This window comes from Marmota flaviventris, chromosome 11 (genome assembly GCF_047511675.1).
Source record: "Marmota flaviventris isolate mMarFla1 chromosome 11, mMarFla1.hap1, whole genome shotgun sequence".
In the NCBI taxonomy this organism is placed as follows: domain Eukaryota; kingdom Metazoa; phylum Chordata; class Mammalia; order Rodentia; family Sciuridae; genus Marmota; species Marmota flaviventris.
The window spans coordinates 59,968,319-59,983,904 of NC_092508.1; the positions used below are offsets into that span (position 1 = coordinate 59,968,319).

Consider the following 15,586-nt stretch of genomic DNA (forward strand, 5'->3'; position numbering starts at 1 on the left):
TGCAAGCAATTTGCCGGCTCCGGTACCGGAGAATTGCAGAGATGGCAGCTCGCACCTATTTGATTTTTTTTTTCCTTTTCTCAATGCACAGCAAATTTGGCTTTCAGTGCGTTATCTCTTTTGTTAATGCAAAAAGATTCCCTGGGCGAAAAAATTGCTCATAATTACCAGAGAGATGGGGAAACTGCATTAGAATAAATAAACCTGAAATTACTGTAATTATGTTGTGTTTGATGGGCCCGGCTTGTAATCAAGAAGAGAATACAGTGAAATGATGCTGACCCTCTTGGGTTTGCAGCTGTACGCGCACTTTGGGGTCTTTTTTTGCAGAAAAGAGTCATTTTGATAATCATTAAGCTGTGTGTAACCTATTTCAGAAGTGTTTTAAAATGAGGTTCACATTTTTTGAACAAGGGAAAAAATCCCAAAATTGCATTTTGCCATTACAGACTCATACATAAGGAAAGGTTGTGTTTTCTAAGTGACAATTGTTAAGACATAATATTCGAAATCAGTATTTAATCATTATAATGAGGTATTGTTTAAATATAACCACCTTTAGATTATTCATAGTTTAATTAATATACTCATTATGAAAATCTTTGAATCAGATATTTGATGAACTACTTGTCAGTAACAAGGCAGCATTAATTAGGCCTATATTGAGATTAACATTTTTTAAAAGTACAACCGCTTATAATTATAATAGAACCTAACTAAAGACCGCCTTCCTTGAGCTAAAACTAATAATTTCTCTATTTGAACTGTTAGCAAGAGATTATTAAATTAGTATAAGCTAATATCTCAAAGTATTAAAATTGGCTTGACCAAATAGATTTTGCCTGTGGCTTGAGCCCTTGAGTCCTAGCTGTTGTCTGGGGAACCCGAGTTAGAGGAGTGAGAGAAATCTCCCCTTAGCAAAGTCACATATCCCGAGGGAAACTGAATCCAGAAAGGCCTCTGCCCAACTCTTGGTCCCAGCCTGAGAAATGGTTGGCTCTCTGTTTTGAGGCCGGTGAGTCGGCCCCAACCTGGTCTCCGGGGTCTGATCTCTTCATTTGCACTCTTGATTCTGAGGGCTGCCAGGAGAGGAAAAGTCCCAATTTCCAACTCAGAACCAACGTAGAGGTCCCGGCTTCATCCTGCACTACCTCCCCTGCTTCATCCATTACGCTGCCCCCTCCCAAGCCCCGCCATGTCCTCCTCCCCTCCCCAAAGGGCGTCGGAAGAACCCGACGCATCTGATCTTTCACCATCACCAATTGAAAAATGGGTGCTTGTCACAACACAGATCACTGCTTTCCCAGCTCTGCTCCCCACCGCGCGCTGGAAAGGGCCCCCCAAAGGCGGGGGGCCAGCCCCTGCCGCAGCAGCGTAGCAAGGCGGATGCGAGGGAAGCGGGAAGCGCTCCTGGCTGCCTGTTGGGACCCGCAACTTTCCGAAGCTGCCTCTGCCGAGTCTGGGGTCAGTGGTGAAGACTGGGGCTGGTCAGGAGCACGGGCCACCAAGCGGAGAAGGGAGTCAGTCTGGTTTTAGTCTGTGGGAACCCGCGTTCTCCTGGAATGAACTGAATCCCAGCTCTCTACGGAAGGTTTCTCTATAATGACCTGGCTTCCGGACTTCAGGGCTACAGAGGGGTCGAAATGCTTCACTTTGGTCAGCTCTGGGTTCCTAGAAGTCAGTTGAGCCCACCTACCCCTCTCTTGGCACTTCCACTTCTTGGATGGGTAGAGAAAAACCCATGATCATTAGGTAAAAAGTGCCTTTCTGCTTTGAAGGGGCGCGGGTGCTTCCCTGGGACTGTGCCTTGTTTCCTGGAGCTCACTGATGGGGGTGGTCTGACAAACTATCCTTCAAGTCCCGTCTGGCCGTCCCCCCCCCCCGCCCCCCATAGGATACACTGCCGGTAGGCAAAAGCGGAAAGCCAGATGGAGCAGAGTATAAGAGCAAAGCATGGTGTCCCTTGCTTTCAGGCTTCCCAGAGGTGGCTGGGCATGGAGGGAACTCCAGTGTCTCAGCCTTTGAACTCTGCTTTCCTTTCCCAGCCACATCTCACCTTTCTTTTGGTTTCTGAGGGAGGGGCTGCCCTGCCACACCTGTTCCCCAGCCCCCTTCCCAGACCTTTCCTTGGCACTCCAAACCCATCCCACCCACTCAGGTAGAGACCAGATACCTTGAAGGCTGAGCCAGCAAGTCAGGTTAAACAGGCCTATTGGAGCACCCCACAGGCCCTGGGATGATATTGATTTGTCTGGAGTTGGGTGCCCCTAATCCATCCCAGAAAAGTTAACTGTCCCCTATTATCTGTATATATGGGATGTATATATGGGATGGGAGCTTGGGCCCATCCCCTCATCCCACACCCAGCACAGGAGACAGCAGGTCTTTCTTGAAACCATAATTTTACTGTCTCAAAGAAACTTTATAACTTATTTACAAAGTTCTTTTTTCCCCCAAGATACAAAGCAATAAGTTAACATTCTCAATATAAAACTAAACTTTGACATAGAGAACACAAAACACAGTTGATTTCAATTGGTCACATTTTCCAAATTTCACAAGTAGAATGTCAAGATTCTCATTTCACAAAGCATCAGGTTTTACAGCCACACACAACAGAAAAAAAAAAAAGCTAAGATTGTGCAACATGTTTACAGAACAATAATAATAATAATAACAATAATAATATGTACAACTATTAGATCCTGCACTGGAGACTATGCCTTCAGGGTGGTGACTGGCATTCTGTGGTCAAACCTCTGGGGATTGTTATAAAGCTGTTTTTGCTTTCTTTAAAGCCCTATCGGGATTAGGGCGCTTGCTCACTCTTGCCTGTTTTTTCACTGCTGCACATAGGTCCTGTCTCTTTCAAATTAGGATTTTCTTTTAGTCCAGGCAAAGCGACTAAGCGAGTTGTTCTTCCCGAGTTGACAAAACCCTACTTGAAGTAGTAAAAAAAATTCGAATAATTCAGCTTCAACCACTCCATACCAGCGAAATACAAAAGTTACTGTATAAATTAAAATTCACTGCGTCCTCCTTGTTCGTTTTTTCCGGGTGAATTTAAGGTAAACAGTGCGTTTGGACAGTGTGCGCTCACACTCCACAGAACCTGGAATTGGCCAACACTCAGCCTCAGGTGAAGTCCATTTTTTCAATAAATAAAAACCCCTCCCTCCAATTTCCCCCAATTCTCAAACAAGCTACACAGGTGGTCAGGTAGGGACTAGGAGAAGGCCTGAAAGGACAAAACGACCCAGGATCCGGAGATGGGCGGCCCAGGGGGCCGCGTGTGGCTCAGACCTGGTGACTTTGCAGTGGCGGCAGAATAACAGCAGACGACGAGAGGATCTTTACTCAGCGCACAAACAGAGCAAAAGGAGACAAGAGACGGACAGGACAGAAAAGAACTTTTGCTTTTTCTACATTGTTTTTGTTTTTCCTGATAGTCCCACAAAGCTGAGGGTCGGAGGGTGGGATCGAGCGGGTTTGTCTTGCTGCTCCGGCTGTCTCGGGTGACCATAGCTGCGCTTCCAGGCCACTCTGCAGTCACCGCGTGGCCCAGGACGGGATTCCGGCGAGAGTACTGGCGCTGGGGAGTCGCTGCGTCGGACCTCCAGGGACTCCAAGGAGGAGGCGGGCGTCATGCCTTCACTGTTTCTTCTTTCCCTCTGGCCCTCCTCCGGGCTCAGGGCACACAGACAGGGTGGATGAACCTGGAGGCGGGAGGGGCCCGGGCCAAGGGAGACGGGAAGGAGGCGGGAAGGTGCGAGTGGGCAACCTCACATGAGTTGGGGCTGCTGCATAGCTTCTTGGTGCGCGGAAGGATACCACGACGTGTAGCTGGGGATGTAGGAGCCCGCGCTACTGCCTGAGCTCTTCCCGGAGGAGGAATTAGGGTTCCAGCCGGGTGGTACTGGTGGGGAGCCTGCAGACAGAGCCCGGCCGTTGGCTAGCGCGCTACCCTCCAGAGCCGCCCCGCCCTGCTTCATCAGCTTCTTGAACTTGGAGCGCTTGTTCTGGAACCAGATCTTGACCTGCAAGATCGGACAACAACGTGACTCGTGATGGGATCACTGAGTCTACCTAGGTCTACCTAGGAGGAGAGAAGTGAACTACAGGAGAGCAGAGATAGGAGGCCCCGCTGCCCTGCGAAGGCTGGCAGCTCCCTGCTGCGGGAGCAGAGACGTCCCTCCCTCGGTGAAAGCCAAATACTATAAAGCTGGACGACCGGCGCTGGCCACCTCTTGAGCAGCTCTCTGAGAGCCAGGGGGGCGTGGTGGTAAGGGGCCCGCAGGGAATCAAGGCCCAGTCCGACCTTGGCAACTTTGGATAACGCAACACCTGCACAACACCTCGCAATTCTAATATCAATATCAATAAAGAAATTAAAAAAAACCTAGATAGGAGTGGAGAAAATTTATTTGTAAATCGACCGCCTTCTCTTTGCGCCGTCCTTTTTGCCCTTGAGTGAGTTGGGGACTGAATGAGGAGGCCATAAAGTTTTGCTTAACTTTTCTTTGGATTGAAACCAACCTTTCCCAAGGGTCTGTTTGCTTTTCCCAACTCCAATCCAAATCCCGGGCCGGACGTTGGAAACCCGCGCCAGCCGCGGGCAGAACCGCCCAGAACTCCCCGGAGTCTTAGAGAAATCCAAAAAGGAAAGTCTTCTTTCCTCTCTAGAGTTTGGGCCTTGGGAGGTGAAAGGGCAGGGGAAAGGATCCCCAGTGCCACAGGGTGAAGAGGGAGACCAAGGCGAAGGCCCACGCTGCAGTGATTAGCAATACACTTTAAAGGCAAAGGAGGGATTAAGTCCTGCGTCTATTGTTCCAGTTGTTCGGGCACGTGTGACCTCAGAATCCCCAAACAAAACGTCTGGGGCAATCTTTCCTGCTCCCTAATCAGATTGTCCAGGGTCGAAGGACCAGGCGGCAGGAAAGTCGGTGTACAGACAGCAGCGACCGAGCTCGGGCAGAGAGAATGAAGGTGGATGGGGACTGGGACCCTGGGTTAGGGAGGGAGGGACGGACGGACAGACGGACACACACACACTCACACACACTGACACCTCGAACCTGAAGCCCAGTGAGCTAAAAATGAAGCCCCGGGCTCAGGCCCGCAGCGTGAAGCCTGCTTGACGGAGTGGCAGCGGCGAGGTACCTGAGTCTGCGTGAGTCCCAAGGAGGCCGCGAGCTCCGCCCTCTCGGGCAGAGCTAAGTACTGAGTTTGCTGGAACCTCCGGTTCAAAGCCTGCAACTGCAAACTGGAATAAATTGTCCTGGGTTTGCGGATCTTTTTCCCCTTGCCATTGAAGCGCACTTCACCGCCTTCCACCACCGTGCTCTTCTCGGAGTCCGCCCCTGGAGGGACAGCAGAAGCGGGGACTGTTGTTAAGGCAGGGGCCGCTTTTAGTGTGGAGAGAGGAGAGCGAGTAGCTACCGAGGGGACAGCAGAGGCTGGGCCAGGGAAGAAAACGTTCAAGAAACTGAAGCCTGGGAAGTGTCCTCCAAATCCGAGGGCCGGTCCCAGGCAGCTGCAGGCGGGATGGGGCCGTTCCCAGGAGCGCAGCTATTGCCTTTGCAGGGGAAGTTTGCTATTTTTGCAGGCGGTAGTTGAGGTTTAATTACCCTTAATTGCATACATTGTTTATAGCGCTACGCAATAAATAATTAGAGACTAATACGTGCACATGTGGGTTTCTGTTTTCCAGCAGGGCATTGTGTGCTCGGCGCACCGAGCCGCTCAGAGGCCCAGCCAGTGCCCGGAGACTCTCTCGGATTTATCCTTTGCTACATGGTTGCGAATTGGGCGGATTAAAAAAAAAAAATCTTTGCTATGACAAGGATCCACAGATTGATATCCGAAACCTCTACTGCTCCCGCGCCCTCCCCACCCCCACCCCACCTCTTTCTGCCCCTCTCTCTCTCATTCTCTCTCTCTCTCTCTCTCTCTCTCTCTCTCTCTCTCTCTCTCTCTCTCTCTCTCTCTCTCTCTCTCCCCCTCCCTTTCTCTCCCTCTTTCCTTTCCTTCTCTCCCAGGCTAGCGCACGTACCTGGGTCCTCCAGGCGGCTCTGGGCGAGGCTGGCGCTGCCCGGGTAGGACTGCACCGAACTGATGTAGGGACTGGACGCGTGGCTGCTGACCGAGTTGACGTAGGGGTAGCCCAGCGGTCGGGAGAAGGACGAGGCCGAGCTGTAGGCACCGTCGGGCTGCGAATGGCCCGCCGAATGTAAACAGTGCATGGAGTAGTGCCCGTGGGACATGGGAGAAGGAGACATTTGCTGGTTGGGCGGCCCAAACTCCATAAACACCGCCTTGCCCGACACGGGGCTGTTGAGACTTTCTGGCATGGTGGTCATGGTCATCTCTTCTCGCGGGGTCTGGGTGTGGGTCTCTCTCTCTTCTGCTTCCCTTTAGGGGTCTCTATGTTTCTCAGGACAGGAAGGAACCCAATTTAAGCGGAACAAGGGTTTTCACTTTCCATTCATAAGAAAATGGAGTTTGTCTCTTTGAAAAGTCTAAGCATGATGCTCCCGAGCTCCCCAAACTCGGTTCAAAGCTTTGACTCAGCCAAGGTCATAAATATTCATGAGCTGGCGGAGCTGATTGGTCCGCTGTCTTGCATAATCACCGGGGATTGGTCCGAGTCGCTCGGGCTCCGCTGGACTAGAGCCGGCAAGGCGGCCCGGCCTCTGGAGGGACTGTTCCACACTTCCCGGCCCGGGCTCCTCTGCAACAGAGCGCGCGTTGCGGGACGCACAATAGGCTGCAGCGTCCGCTCTGGGACCTCGGAGGCCCGCAGCTCTTCAGCCTCCCACCTCCCTTGCGTGCTCTCTTCCCAGAAACCAACCAGCTGCTCCCCGCTGTCGCCCGCTTCCCTACTGTCCCCACTCTTCGTCCGCCCCCAACGCGGAGAACTCAGGACCGCTTCTCGTCACTACTACCCAGTCGGGTGCTGAGCTTAGGGCGGCTCTAGGGTTTGGTCGCAGCCTATGGATCGCGGAGTAGCGCACTGAGGGGCGACCAAGGCAGCCAACAGAACTGCAGTCTTCTTGACCGTCCTGTGCCTAGTTCAGAGCCCTCCCGGCCGCGCCTCCCTGGCCCAGGTCCGCTTTGCCACATCCCTGGGGTCGGGGTTTGAGGGCCCTCCAGACCAACTCACTCGGCCGCCTCGCCGCTGCTGCCGCCGCTGCTGCTCCCAGGGGCCAGCTCGCATCGCTCCAGGCCCAGCTGGTCAATCCAGCTCGAGGCTGCACCGGTCTGATAAAAGCAGTGCGCGTGGAGAGCCAGGAACCCGCGCTTCTCCTCCCAGGAAAAGCGGCCGCACCGCCTCCTTCCCCCAACACACACACCCTCTTTCCCTCCCAACCTTCCAGCGCCTCCCCCTCCCCTCTCCACTCCCTCTGAACGGTGCGCCCCGGGCTCACTCGCCCAGAGGGCGCGGCACTGCATGGAGCCGAGGGGCCGATCTGCTCAGCTCTGCCCGAGCCGCGGGCGCCAGGTGGTCATTTTTTTGCTTCCCAAGGTCTGGCAAGAATACCCGGGGGTTAGGAGTCCTTGGAGGACATCGAAACCCGCGGCAGAACCAGGCCTATGTAAGGCTTGAATATCTGTGCAGTCATATCTCTCTTTGTCGCCCATTATTTTAATTCCAGTGGCCAAAACGGACATCAGTGGGCCTCGGAGCAGGGCTGGTTGAGGTAACAGTTGCCACCGGTGCCTCGGTCTTCTGGGATGTTAGATACAGAAAAGCGCACAAAAGGCCCCCGTGCCCCCACTACTACCACACAGCCACCCCACGCGGCGTGGCGCACACTATGTTGGCTGCTAGGGACTGTTGGTCCCCCATCTCGCCAGCCCTACGGTGAATCCCAAATTACTTTGTTAGATAATTAGAAAGTGTTGATAATTATTTCTTTCATAATTTAACGGTGTGACGGGAACGGGGAAATGATCTTGTGAAAGTTCACACGTGCAGATGTATTAGTTACTGATTCATTTGATTAAATGGTAGTCTCAAGTGCTCAGATCCGCAGCTGAAGGCTCCCCATTAGCATAACACTGATGTTTAATTTTCATACGCATAATTAGCCATATATTTAACACTAATAGCAACATGCAGCCTTTCAGCGTTAAACAGCCGGGGATTTGATCTGGCCTGAGCTGAACCTTCGCTACCGCACCTTCCCCTGTCTGAAGTGTGCAATGATCACAGGACAAACCTCTGTAATCAAGCACATTTTGGCAGAGGGAACACCAATAAAAATGAACGTTCAAAACAAATTACATCGGTGCTGTCGTTACAGATATTAGTAGAGAGGGGGTTTCTCTCTCTTTTTAACTTCTGTAGCAGCAGCTCCAGCCCGCGGAATTCCTCTCCATTGAATTAAGGGCACAGTGCAGGGGCAGAAATATTTCAGGCAGCGTGGTTGGAGCAAAAAAGAAAAACAAAAGCAAAAAAAAAAAAAAAAAAACAACCAATCCTCCTCCAAACCAATAACGGGTTTGCCAACGCTTAAAAGATTTTTTTTCCCTCTTAATCACCAAACCACACGGTGAGGCTTTGTAGCAACAACCAGTTAATGACTCTGCCACTAGACAACTCCTGGAGCCTCTTGGCTGTCTTGATTTCCCTGTCGCACTTGTGGTTTTAATTGCTCCTTCCTCAAGCCTTTTTTGGGGTGTTGGAGTGCCACGCTGTGCGCCCAGCACGGCCGTTCGGATGCAGCCCAAGCCCCGGGTCTCTCGCGCTGGCCTTGCAGGCCCTGCCCACGTAAGTGATCTCCATGGCTGGCACGGGGTCGAGGTTGGGACCGGGGAAAATCAGAATGTTGTCTCCCTGAGTTCAGAGAAAGGCATGAAGAAACCCCCCCCCCCCCCAAGACTCGGCCGCCTAGGGCTAGTTTATCCCAGGGAATTGAAGGAAAAGGGGAGGAGAGGGCCGCACGTTGCCAGTCTTCCTTGGTGCTGGGTCTTTACATGTCTATGAGGGGGATGGTTGAGTTCCCGGTGCAGGGGACCAGGCTGGCTCCAGAAATAAAGGTTTGGCATGCACTCCCTCGGGATAAGGTTTCAGAGCCTAGCTTAATTTAGAATTGAATTGTATATAGGCAAGGGAATGTCTATCTATACTCCAGAATTCCCACCCCAGAGAAGCAGGTTTGGGGAGAGAGGCTGAGTTACCCCCTCTACAGTGCAGCCAGCTGGGCCTTAGTTAGCTCCTCAATGTGCAATGTTATCTCTACTCTCTGAGTGGATCCCTCCCACCGCCCCACCTCTAAGGCTACACCTGTTCTAAAATGCCAGTTTGCTTAGACCTTTGTCCAAGCTCTGAGAAGAAACAAAATTCTATTGATACTGAAGGTTTGGGATTCTGAGTAGAACCTATTGGAGTCACCTCAGGACCAGTCCTAATGGTATAAATCTAATCACACTTGGCTCTGGGTTAAGATTAGAGTCCAGTTCAGCTGGCAGAGGGGAGAGGAGGCATAGACAAGATACTTTTAAAACGTACTTCCTAATCTCAACTTCAAAGCATGTGAAATGGAATTCATTCTAATTCAAGTTTGTTTCCTACAGAGCTGCTGAGTAGTGGCAGATGGATACACACACACATACCTTTAAGTTAGTCATTTTAATAAACAGGATTATATACCTGTCCCATAAATACCTTCACCTCAAAATAATTGCTGCAGGAGCAGCGTGTTACCCCAGTGGTTGGTAAAATCCTGTGGTCCTAATAAAACTATCCTTAGGGAACGAACCTCAGAGTAAACTGATCTGCAGATAAAGGTACTGTGCTAATGGCTGCAATCCGATTGCTCTAGGAGACAAGTGAAGTCATTCTCTGGCAACCCTCTCCCAAGGTCAGCTAGGCCCTGTTCCTCTCTTCAAAATCCAAATTGTTATGGGGAAACTGCCCTGATTGGTCTTCTTTCTGCCTGGCCAACTCCAGAGCATCTCAAAAGTTTATCTATGGATCTTGTAAATCCTCAACCCCTCCCTCAACTTTTCCAACTTTCAGACCCACTAGAATCAGAATCACTTCTATCCCAAACTCTACATCCCTGGAGAAATGGAGTCAGAGGGTTGGGGAGCCATGCAGCAAGTCTAGAGTTCAGGAAGAGCTGAGACTCATCACTTTTAGAACGACGTATTGTCCTCAGTTTCCTGTCTCCTGTCCTACCACTCTGGGTGCCATCAAGACAAGCTAGTCCCCAATATAGCCACCTATATCTGTGGGGGCAACTACAGGTGACCCCAACCTACATTTAGCCAATGGCAACTTTGAAAGGGCCACTTTAGTAGAAACAAGTTAGCACAATCACTGGCCACGGTGACATCCTCACTGGACTGGTTCCTAAAACCATAGGCAGAGGGGACCAGTTTCCTTTGTGGACTACTAGAGGCCCAGTCCCTCCCCTCCCTTGAGCCGAGTGTGAACAGATCTTAGAAAGCAAGAGGAAGGGAAGGGAAATTGCTCCCGGCAGGAATGGCCCTTGGGAAACAGCGTGGACAGGTGGGTTCCTGCTCCTGAAACGGGTTGGAGTTGCTGGCAGAAAGAAATAGCTAAAGCTGCCAGCTCCAGTCCAGGCCAACTAAGCCCTTGTCTCCAAAGTGCCCATATCTCCTCTCGCTGGGATTCTGTGCGCCTTGGGAATACTTGACCTTTGTGGCCCTTGCCGAGCTCAAGCGCGGGTCCCATCAGGGTCAATATGGGAGATATCTGTTAGGGACTAGGGGAACCGCTCACCAGCCAGATACTATTTACATCGGGGCGAGTGGGCCCGCAGCGCGAATTTCTAGTGCAACAAACGGTCTAGTGTGCTTGTGTGTGCATGAGTGGGGAGTGAGAGGGTCTGAACCCAACCTCTGGGAAAGCCACGGAAGACTGGATGAGGGGGGAAGGAACAGCCGCAGCAGACCAGGAAAGTCTTGTTTCTGCAGTGATAAAGCCCTGAAGAAGGGCCAGGCCCAGGGTCCACAGCCAAGAAAATGTTTGCAATCAATGCTTCGGAGGGCAAATCTTTTCATGGAAAGCGGCGTGAAAGGGAAATGAACCTAAGGGGCTTGGTTGGGAGCAGGTGTTGGCCTCTGGAGCGTCCTCAGGGACGGCCAACGTGAAATTCACAAGGGAAAAAACGGATTAAAAAAATGCCATCTAACACTTAAGTTCGGGTTTTTCTTTCCGCGCGTGCAAAAAAGTTCAGAGACTCAAAAACCAATCACCTACCCTCTCTCCCCGTGGTAACTGTCAGACTCAAGGAGCTTAGACACAATGAGTTTAAGAGGTTTTTCATTGGGGCAAATTCTGGACAAGGAAAAGGGAAAACTGCTTCTAGAATCTCTCCTCTCCCAAACGACTGCGTCCGCGTTCCTCTCCAGATGCGTTTCCCGCTTGGAGAAGCTGAGCCCCGGACCCCGACCCGTCTTCCAGAAGCCGCAGCGTCCCAGGCACGTTTTCTGATTTGAGTTCCAAATGCTCCTAGTCCCCACCGCCTTTTTTCCAAAATGATATTAGGTGTTAGGCGGGATGCTGCGTGACCTGCTGCTCCTGTTTCTTCTAAAAGTTCTCTAGCTGTATTTCAAAAATCGAGAAAAACGGAGCCCGGCCTCTGCGACCTTCGGGCAGCCTCTCAGGCCTCGTGGGGCAGTTTGGTCAGGATCTTCGCGCCTCGAGATGTGATGAGAACTGTGTGCTCGAACTGGGCGGACCTGAAACACAGAGCAGCGGTCAGGACGCAAGCCAAGCGCCCGCTCGGCCACCACGAGCAAAAGTAGCTCGCCAGCGCCGTCAGACCTCTTTCCTTCCCGAACAATTTAAAAGCAACAGGGCAGAAAGCAGACACCTTTGATTGTCTATGGAGACCACAGTCCATGCATCCTCCAGGACTTTAAATTCAGGGGATCCCTCGGTGATGATTGGCTCTGTAAGAGGTAAAATATTTACTCCAGTGACCTCATCAGATTCTTGTCAAACACTGCTTTGGCTGATTATTAAAAAAAAAAAAAAGAGAGAGAATAAGGAAACACACCCCCCCCCCCCCCTTAAGTGCTTCACCCACGAGTTCATGTTGTAATCTTGCAAGGGCTGATAATTGATGTTGCTTACATCGTATACTACAAACTGAACAGTAGGAAGAGGAAATGCTACAGCATTAAAAAATGTATTAAGTTGCCTAGTTCATAATTTTTTAGAGAAATAAGGGCATTTTAATCAAGCCTTAATTAGGACCCTGTGGATAATAACCACCCAAACACTAGTCCCTCTTATAAATACCAGTCAGTTTTTTAAAATATTTGAATTTTTAAAACATGCTCAAAATGTTAATTAATCAGCAAATAACAATTTTCTTATTTCACTGTAATTGCTTCTCCATTAAGTCCCACAGTCAGAAATACGAGGTCTTCATGGCCCTAGGTGATTGGGATTTGGTGGTGACACCAATCACAAGATCAGCCAGGAATGGGCCGCCAGAGAGTACATGCCACTTGCTGACAGGGAGCAAGGGACATAATCGCCTGTAGTTACTGGGTGTTAATGAAAAAACAAAACAAAACAAAAAGGCAAACACCACATTATGCTGGTAACAGAATTAGAGGTTGGATGGCTGCCTTCTCCTAAATGTGTTGGTAAGTATTTGATTTAGGAAGATGGGGCTCCAGGATATTATTTAATTTGATTTACTATGCATCTGAATTATTTCATTATGCTGATTGGCTTTATTAGTCCTTCTCAGGACTAGGCCAGCAACAGTTTCCCAGTTTCCACCCAGGAGTCATGGCTCTCCAAAGAGGAGCCCCAGCATTTACCTATGGTGAAGGCCATGCCCTCCTCCATGGGAAGGTCACTGTCATTCTCTGCAAAACAGAAATGAGGATGGGTGGGTGGGTGGTGAGAATAGGAAATCAGAAAGCAGAAATAAACACAATTAGGGGAGTTGGGTCTGCTTTAAAAACTTGATAATTTTATTTCTTTTAGGGAAAAGAAAGGTGAAAGCTCATAGATTCCTGGGTGGCCCCAGAGGTAAAACACAAAGCTCCTGGGCCTCAATCTTTGCAGTTCTCTGTGCTCTGGGCAAATTCCCCCCAACCCCCAAGTATTTGCCAAGACTTGGTGGGGATGGTCTGGTTGTTTTAGACACCTGGAGGGCTCCCTCTCACCCTTCTTATGTTCCCCAGGCCACCTGCTGCTAGATCTCCTGGTCTCACTAGGTCAGGGTCTTGACCCTCACCCTTGACCCGAAGAGAAAGAAGTCTTAGTGAAGTACACAAAGGGAGGATAGCATCCTGGTGTGCAGGTTGAAGCAGGCAGAGAGGTACCTCTATCCTCAAATAAATTAATTCTAGGCATCTGCACTGGGTGGAGCACAGGGCTAACAGACCCTTCCTGCACTCTCACATGGACCTCTTCTGAGCTGTGTTAGGTGCAGCTCTTTGTCCAAAGGGGTTCTGTCCCTGTGAGTCTCCAGAGACTCTCTAGGGGTAGGTTCCAGGCCTTAGTTCCTCTAGAGACCAATTCTACCCCAAGTACAAGGTCAGGCCTCAGGATCAATTTTTCTTTGGTTCCTGTCCAAATGTGCAGCCACTTTAGGCTCCTCCAAACAGCTGCCTCATACCTTAACCCAAATCCTCCCACCACTTCAGGCCCACTGCCTTCTCACTGTAGGGCGCACACCCAGGCAGTGAAAAATAGGGGATTCTGGGGAAGGAACGCAAGGGTGGGTATAATCTAGAAATCACTAAAAGAGTACATGCTGCTAAATACATCAGCTGTCAACACTGTGTAGGATGTAATGAAGTTTAACCACAACAGTCAGCAGTTAGAAAAAGGGGTAGAAAAAGAAAAACAGAAAACAGTCCTATGTGCATGCTGCTGGGACATTGATGCAGTGGTGTTTTGTTTTCAGTAACTTTTTCTAGACAAATGTTTCTTGTGCTTTCCAGTCATGCGCCCTTCATGAGAAGACAAAAAGTAAAATAAACCTTATTTGGGGACTGAAATTGCTGGGCTCTGATCTAGTAACATAGTAATGTGCTGGTTAAAATTAAGTTATTACCTTTACATTTAACATACACATGCACACACGTGAATAATAATTTGATTCAAAGTAAGTTTTCAGGAGCAAAACTACCTTAGCCTGATTCCATTCAATAAAGAGTTCCAAATTAATTTTCTTACCATGATGCCAAATTTCTGGATGTCCATGAAAGTAAGATCCTATTCCATGTCCCACGAAATGTGGACAGACTTGCAAACCATTCTGACGAGTTATGCGGCTTTAAAAGTGACCAAAAGATATTTAACTAAAGTATATGAGTTTTAAATGCACGCTAAGATAAAAAGAAAGTCATTATAAAATATCCTGAAAAAGAAAAAAATAAGCTCTATTTAGAGTCTGATCATATATATTTTTTTTCTTTGTGGTGCTAGGGATTGAACCTGAGGCTTTAGGCATGCTAGGCAAACACTCTATCACTGAACTACATCCTCTATTCTTTAAAAATTTTAATTTTGGGCCTTGCTAAGTTGCTGAGGCTGCCCATGAGCTTTGAATCCTCCTGCCTCAGCCACTAGATTATCTGGTATTACAGGTGTGCACTACCGCCCCCAACTTACCATTTTCTTTATTCTGGAATACTTTCAATTTTGCTGATGCTTATAACAATTCCCTTGGATATATGAAGAAAGAAGGTATGTATCTAACACAGTAGTTTGACTCATGTACCTTAGTACAGTGTTCAAGGTCATTTTTAGACAAGAAATGAATATGCATACACACATAGATTGATATACATAACTAAGGTATGTGCATCTAATGCAGATCATAAAAATCTATATAGTTTTTATGGTTTTATGGGTAAACTGCTGTGCAAATTACTAATGATTTGGGAACTAAACAGAGAAGAAAATTACAATCTAGAAATATGACTTGCTACTTCTATCGTTTCCTTTATGCAGACCTATTTCAAAATATTATACATTTTACAAACAGACATGCTCACATAAAAGGCTAATTCTCTTTTGTCAATTTTCTTGAAACACTCTAAAACTTTGTGATCACTCTGGAGTTCAACTCAAGACCTACAACATTAATGAAATCCATAAAGAATGTTTTTTCACCATTATGATGCCTAAGTTAGTGTGTGATTCCTAATTCTTAATGCTTCATTATTCTACATGCAAATGTTTTTGTGTTCTACCTATCTCTTATAAATGAAATCTAGGGGCTGGGGTTGTAGCTCAGTGGTAGAGAACTTGCCTCGCATCTGTGAGGCACTGGGTTTGATCCCCAGCACCACGTAAAACCAAACAAATAATTAAATAAGTAAAATAAAGATATTTAAAAAAAATTTTAAAAATGAAATCTAGCACATAATCCAACCCTAAAATCTTTACCCTCAAGTTGGAAAAGTTTTTGTTGAAATCAGATAAATGTTTGCTCTGGGAGAATCAGACTGGTAAGAACATATACATCATGAATGATTTACATTTTCTTTCTTTTTTGTTTTGCAGTATTGGGGGTGGAATGTGCATGCTAGGCAAGGGTTCTACCATTGAGCTACCCCAGCCCTCTTTTCTTTC

General features: G+C 48.7%; 2 protein-coding genes across 4 annotated transcripts in view; both read right to left on the reverse strand.

Annotated features, from left to right (window-relative positions):
• Window positions 1-3,782: 3,782 nt before the first annotated feature.
• On the reverse strand, window positions 3,783-6,365 carry Dlx1 (distal-less homeobox 1). 2 transcript variants are annotated; one of them, XM_027946177.2, is made up of 3 exons: window positions 6,053-6,365; window positions 5,161-5,360; window positions 3,783-4,037 (listed from the first exon to the last, which is right to left on the reverse strand). In XM_027946177.2, the coding sequence occupies exons 1-3, from the start codon at window positions 6,363-6,365 to the stop codon at window positions 3,783-3,785; spliced, it is 768 nt and encodes a 255-aa protein (XP_027801978.1). The 2 variants fall into 2 exon arrangements, with proteins under 2 accessions (XP_027801978.1, XP_027801979.1); XM_027946178.1 differs by lacking the exon at window positions 5,161-5,360 and having other exon boundaries at window positions 3,961-4,037.
• A 4,914-nt stretch (window positions 6,366-11,279) lies between these two features.
• Window positions 11,280-15,586, reverse strand: part of Metap1d (methionyl aminopeptidase type 1D, mitochondrial) — an 82,069-nt gene continuing 77,762 nt past the window's right edge. The window contains exons 7-10 of one of the 2 annotated variants that reach the window (XM_027946169.2): window positions 14,183-14,280; window positions 12,814-12,861; window positions 11,850-11,928; window positions 11,280-11,715 (exon numbers count right to left, since the gene is read on the reverse strand). In XM_027946169.2, coding sequence (XP_027801970.2) covers window positions 11,637-11,715; window positions 11,850-11,928; window positions 12,814-12,861; window positions 14,183-14,280 — 304 coding nt within the window. In that variant the 3' untranslated portion in view covers window positions 11,280-11,636. Of the gene's footprint in view, window positions 11,716-11,849; window positions 11,991-12,813; window positions 12,862-14,182; window positions 14,281-15,586 lie in introns of those variants that run through there. The other variant, XM_071619074.1, reaches the window with a different exon arrangement.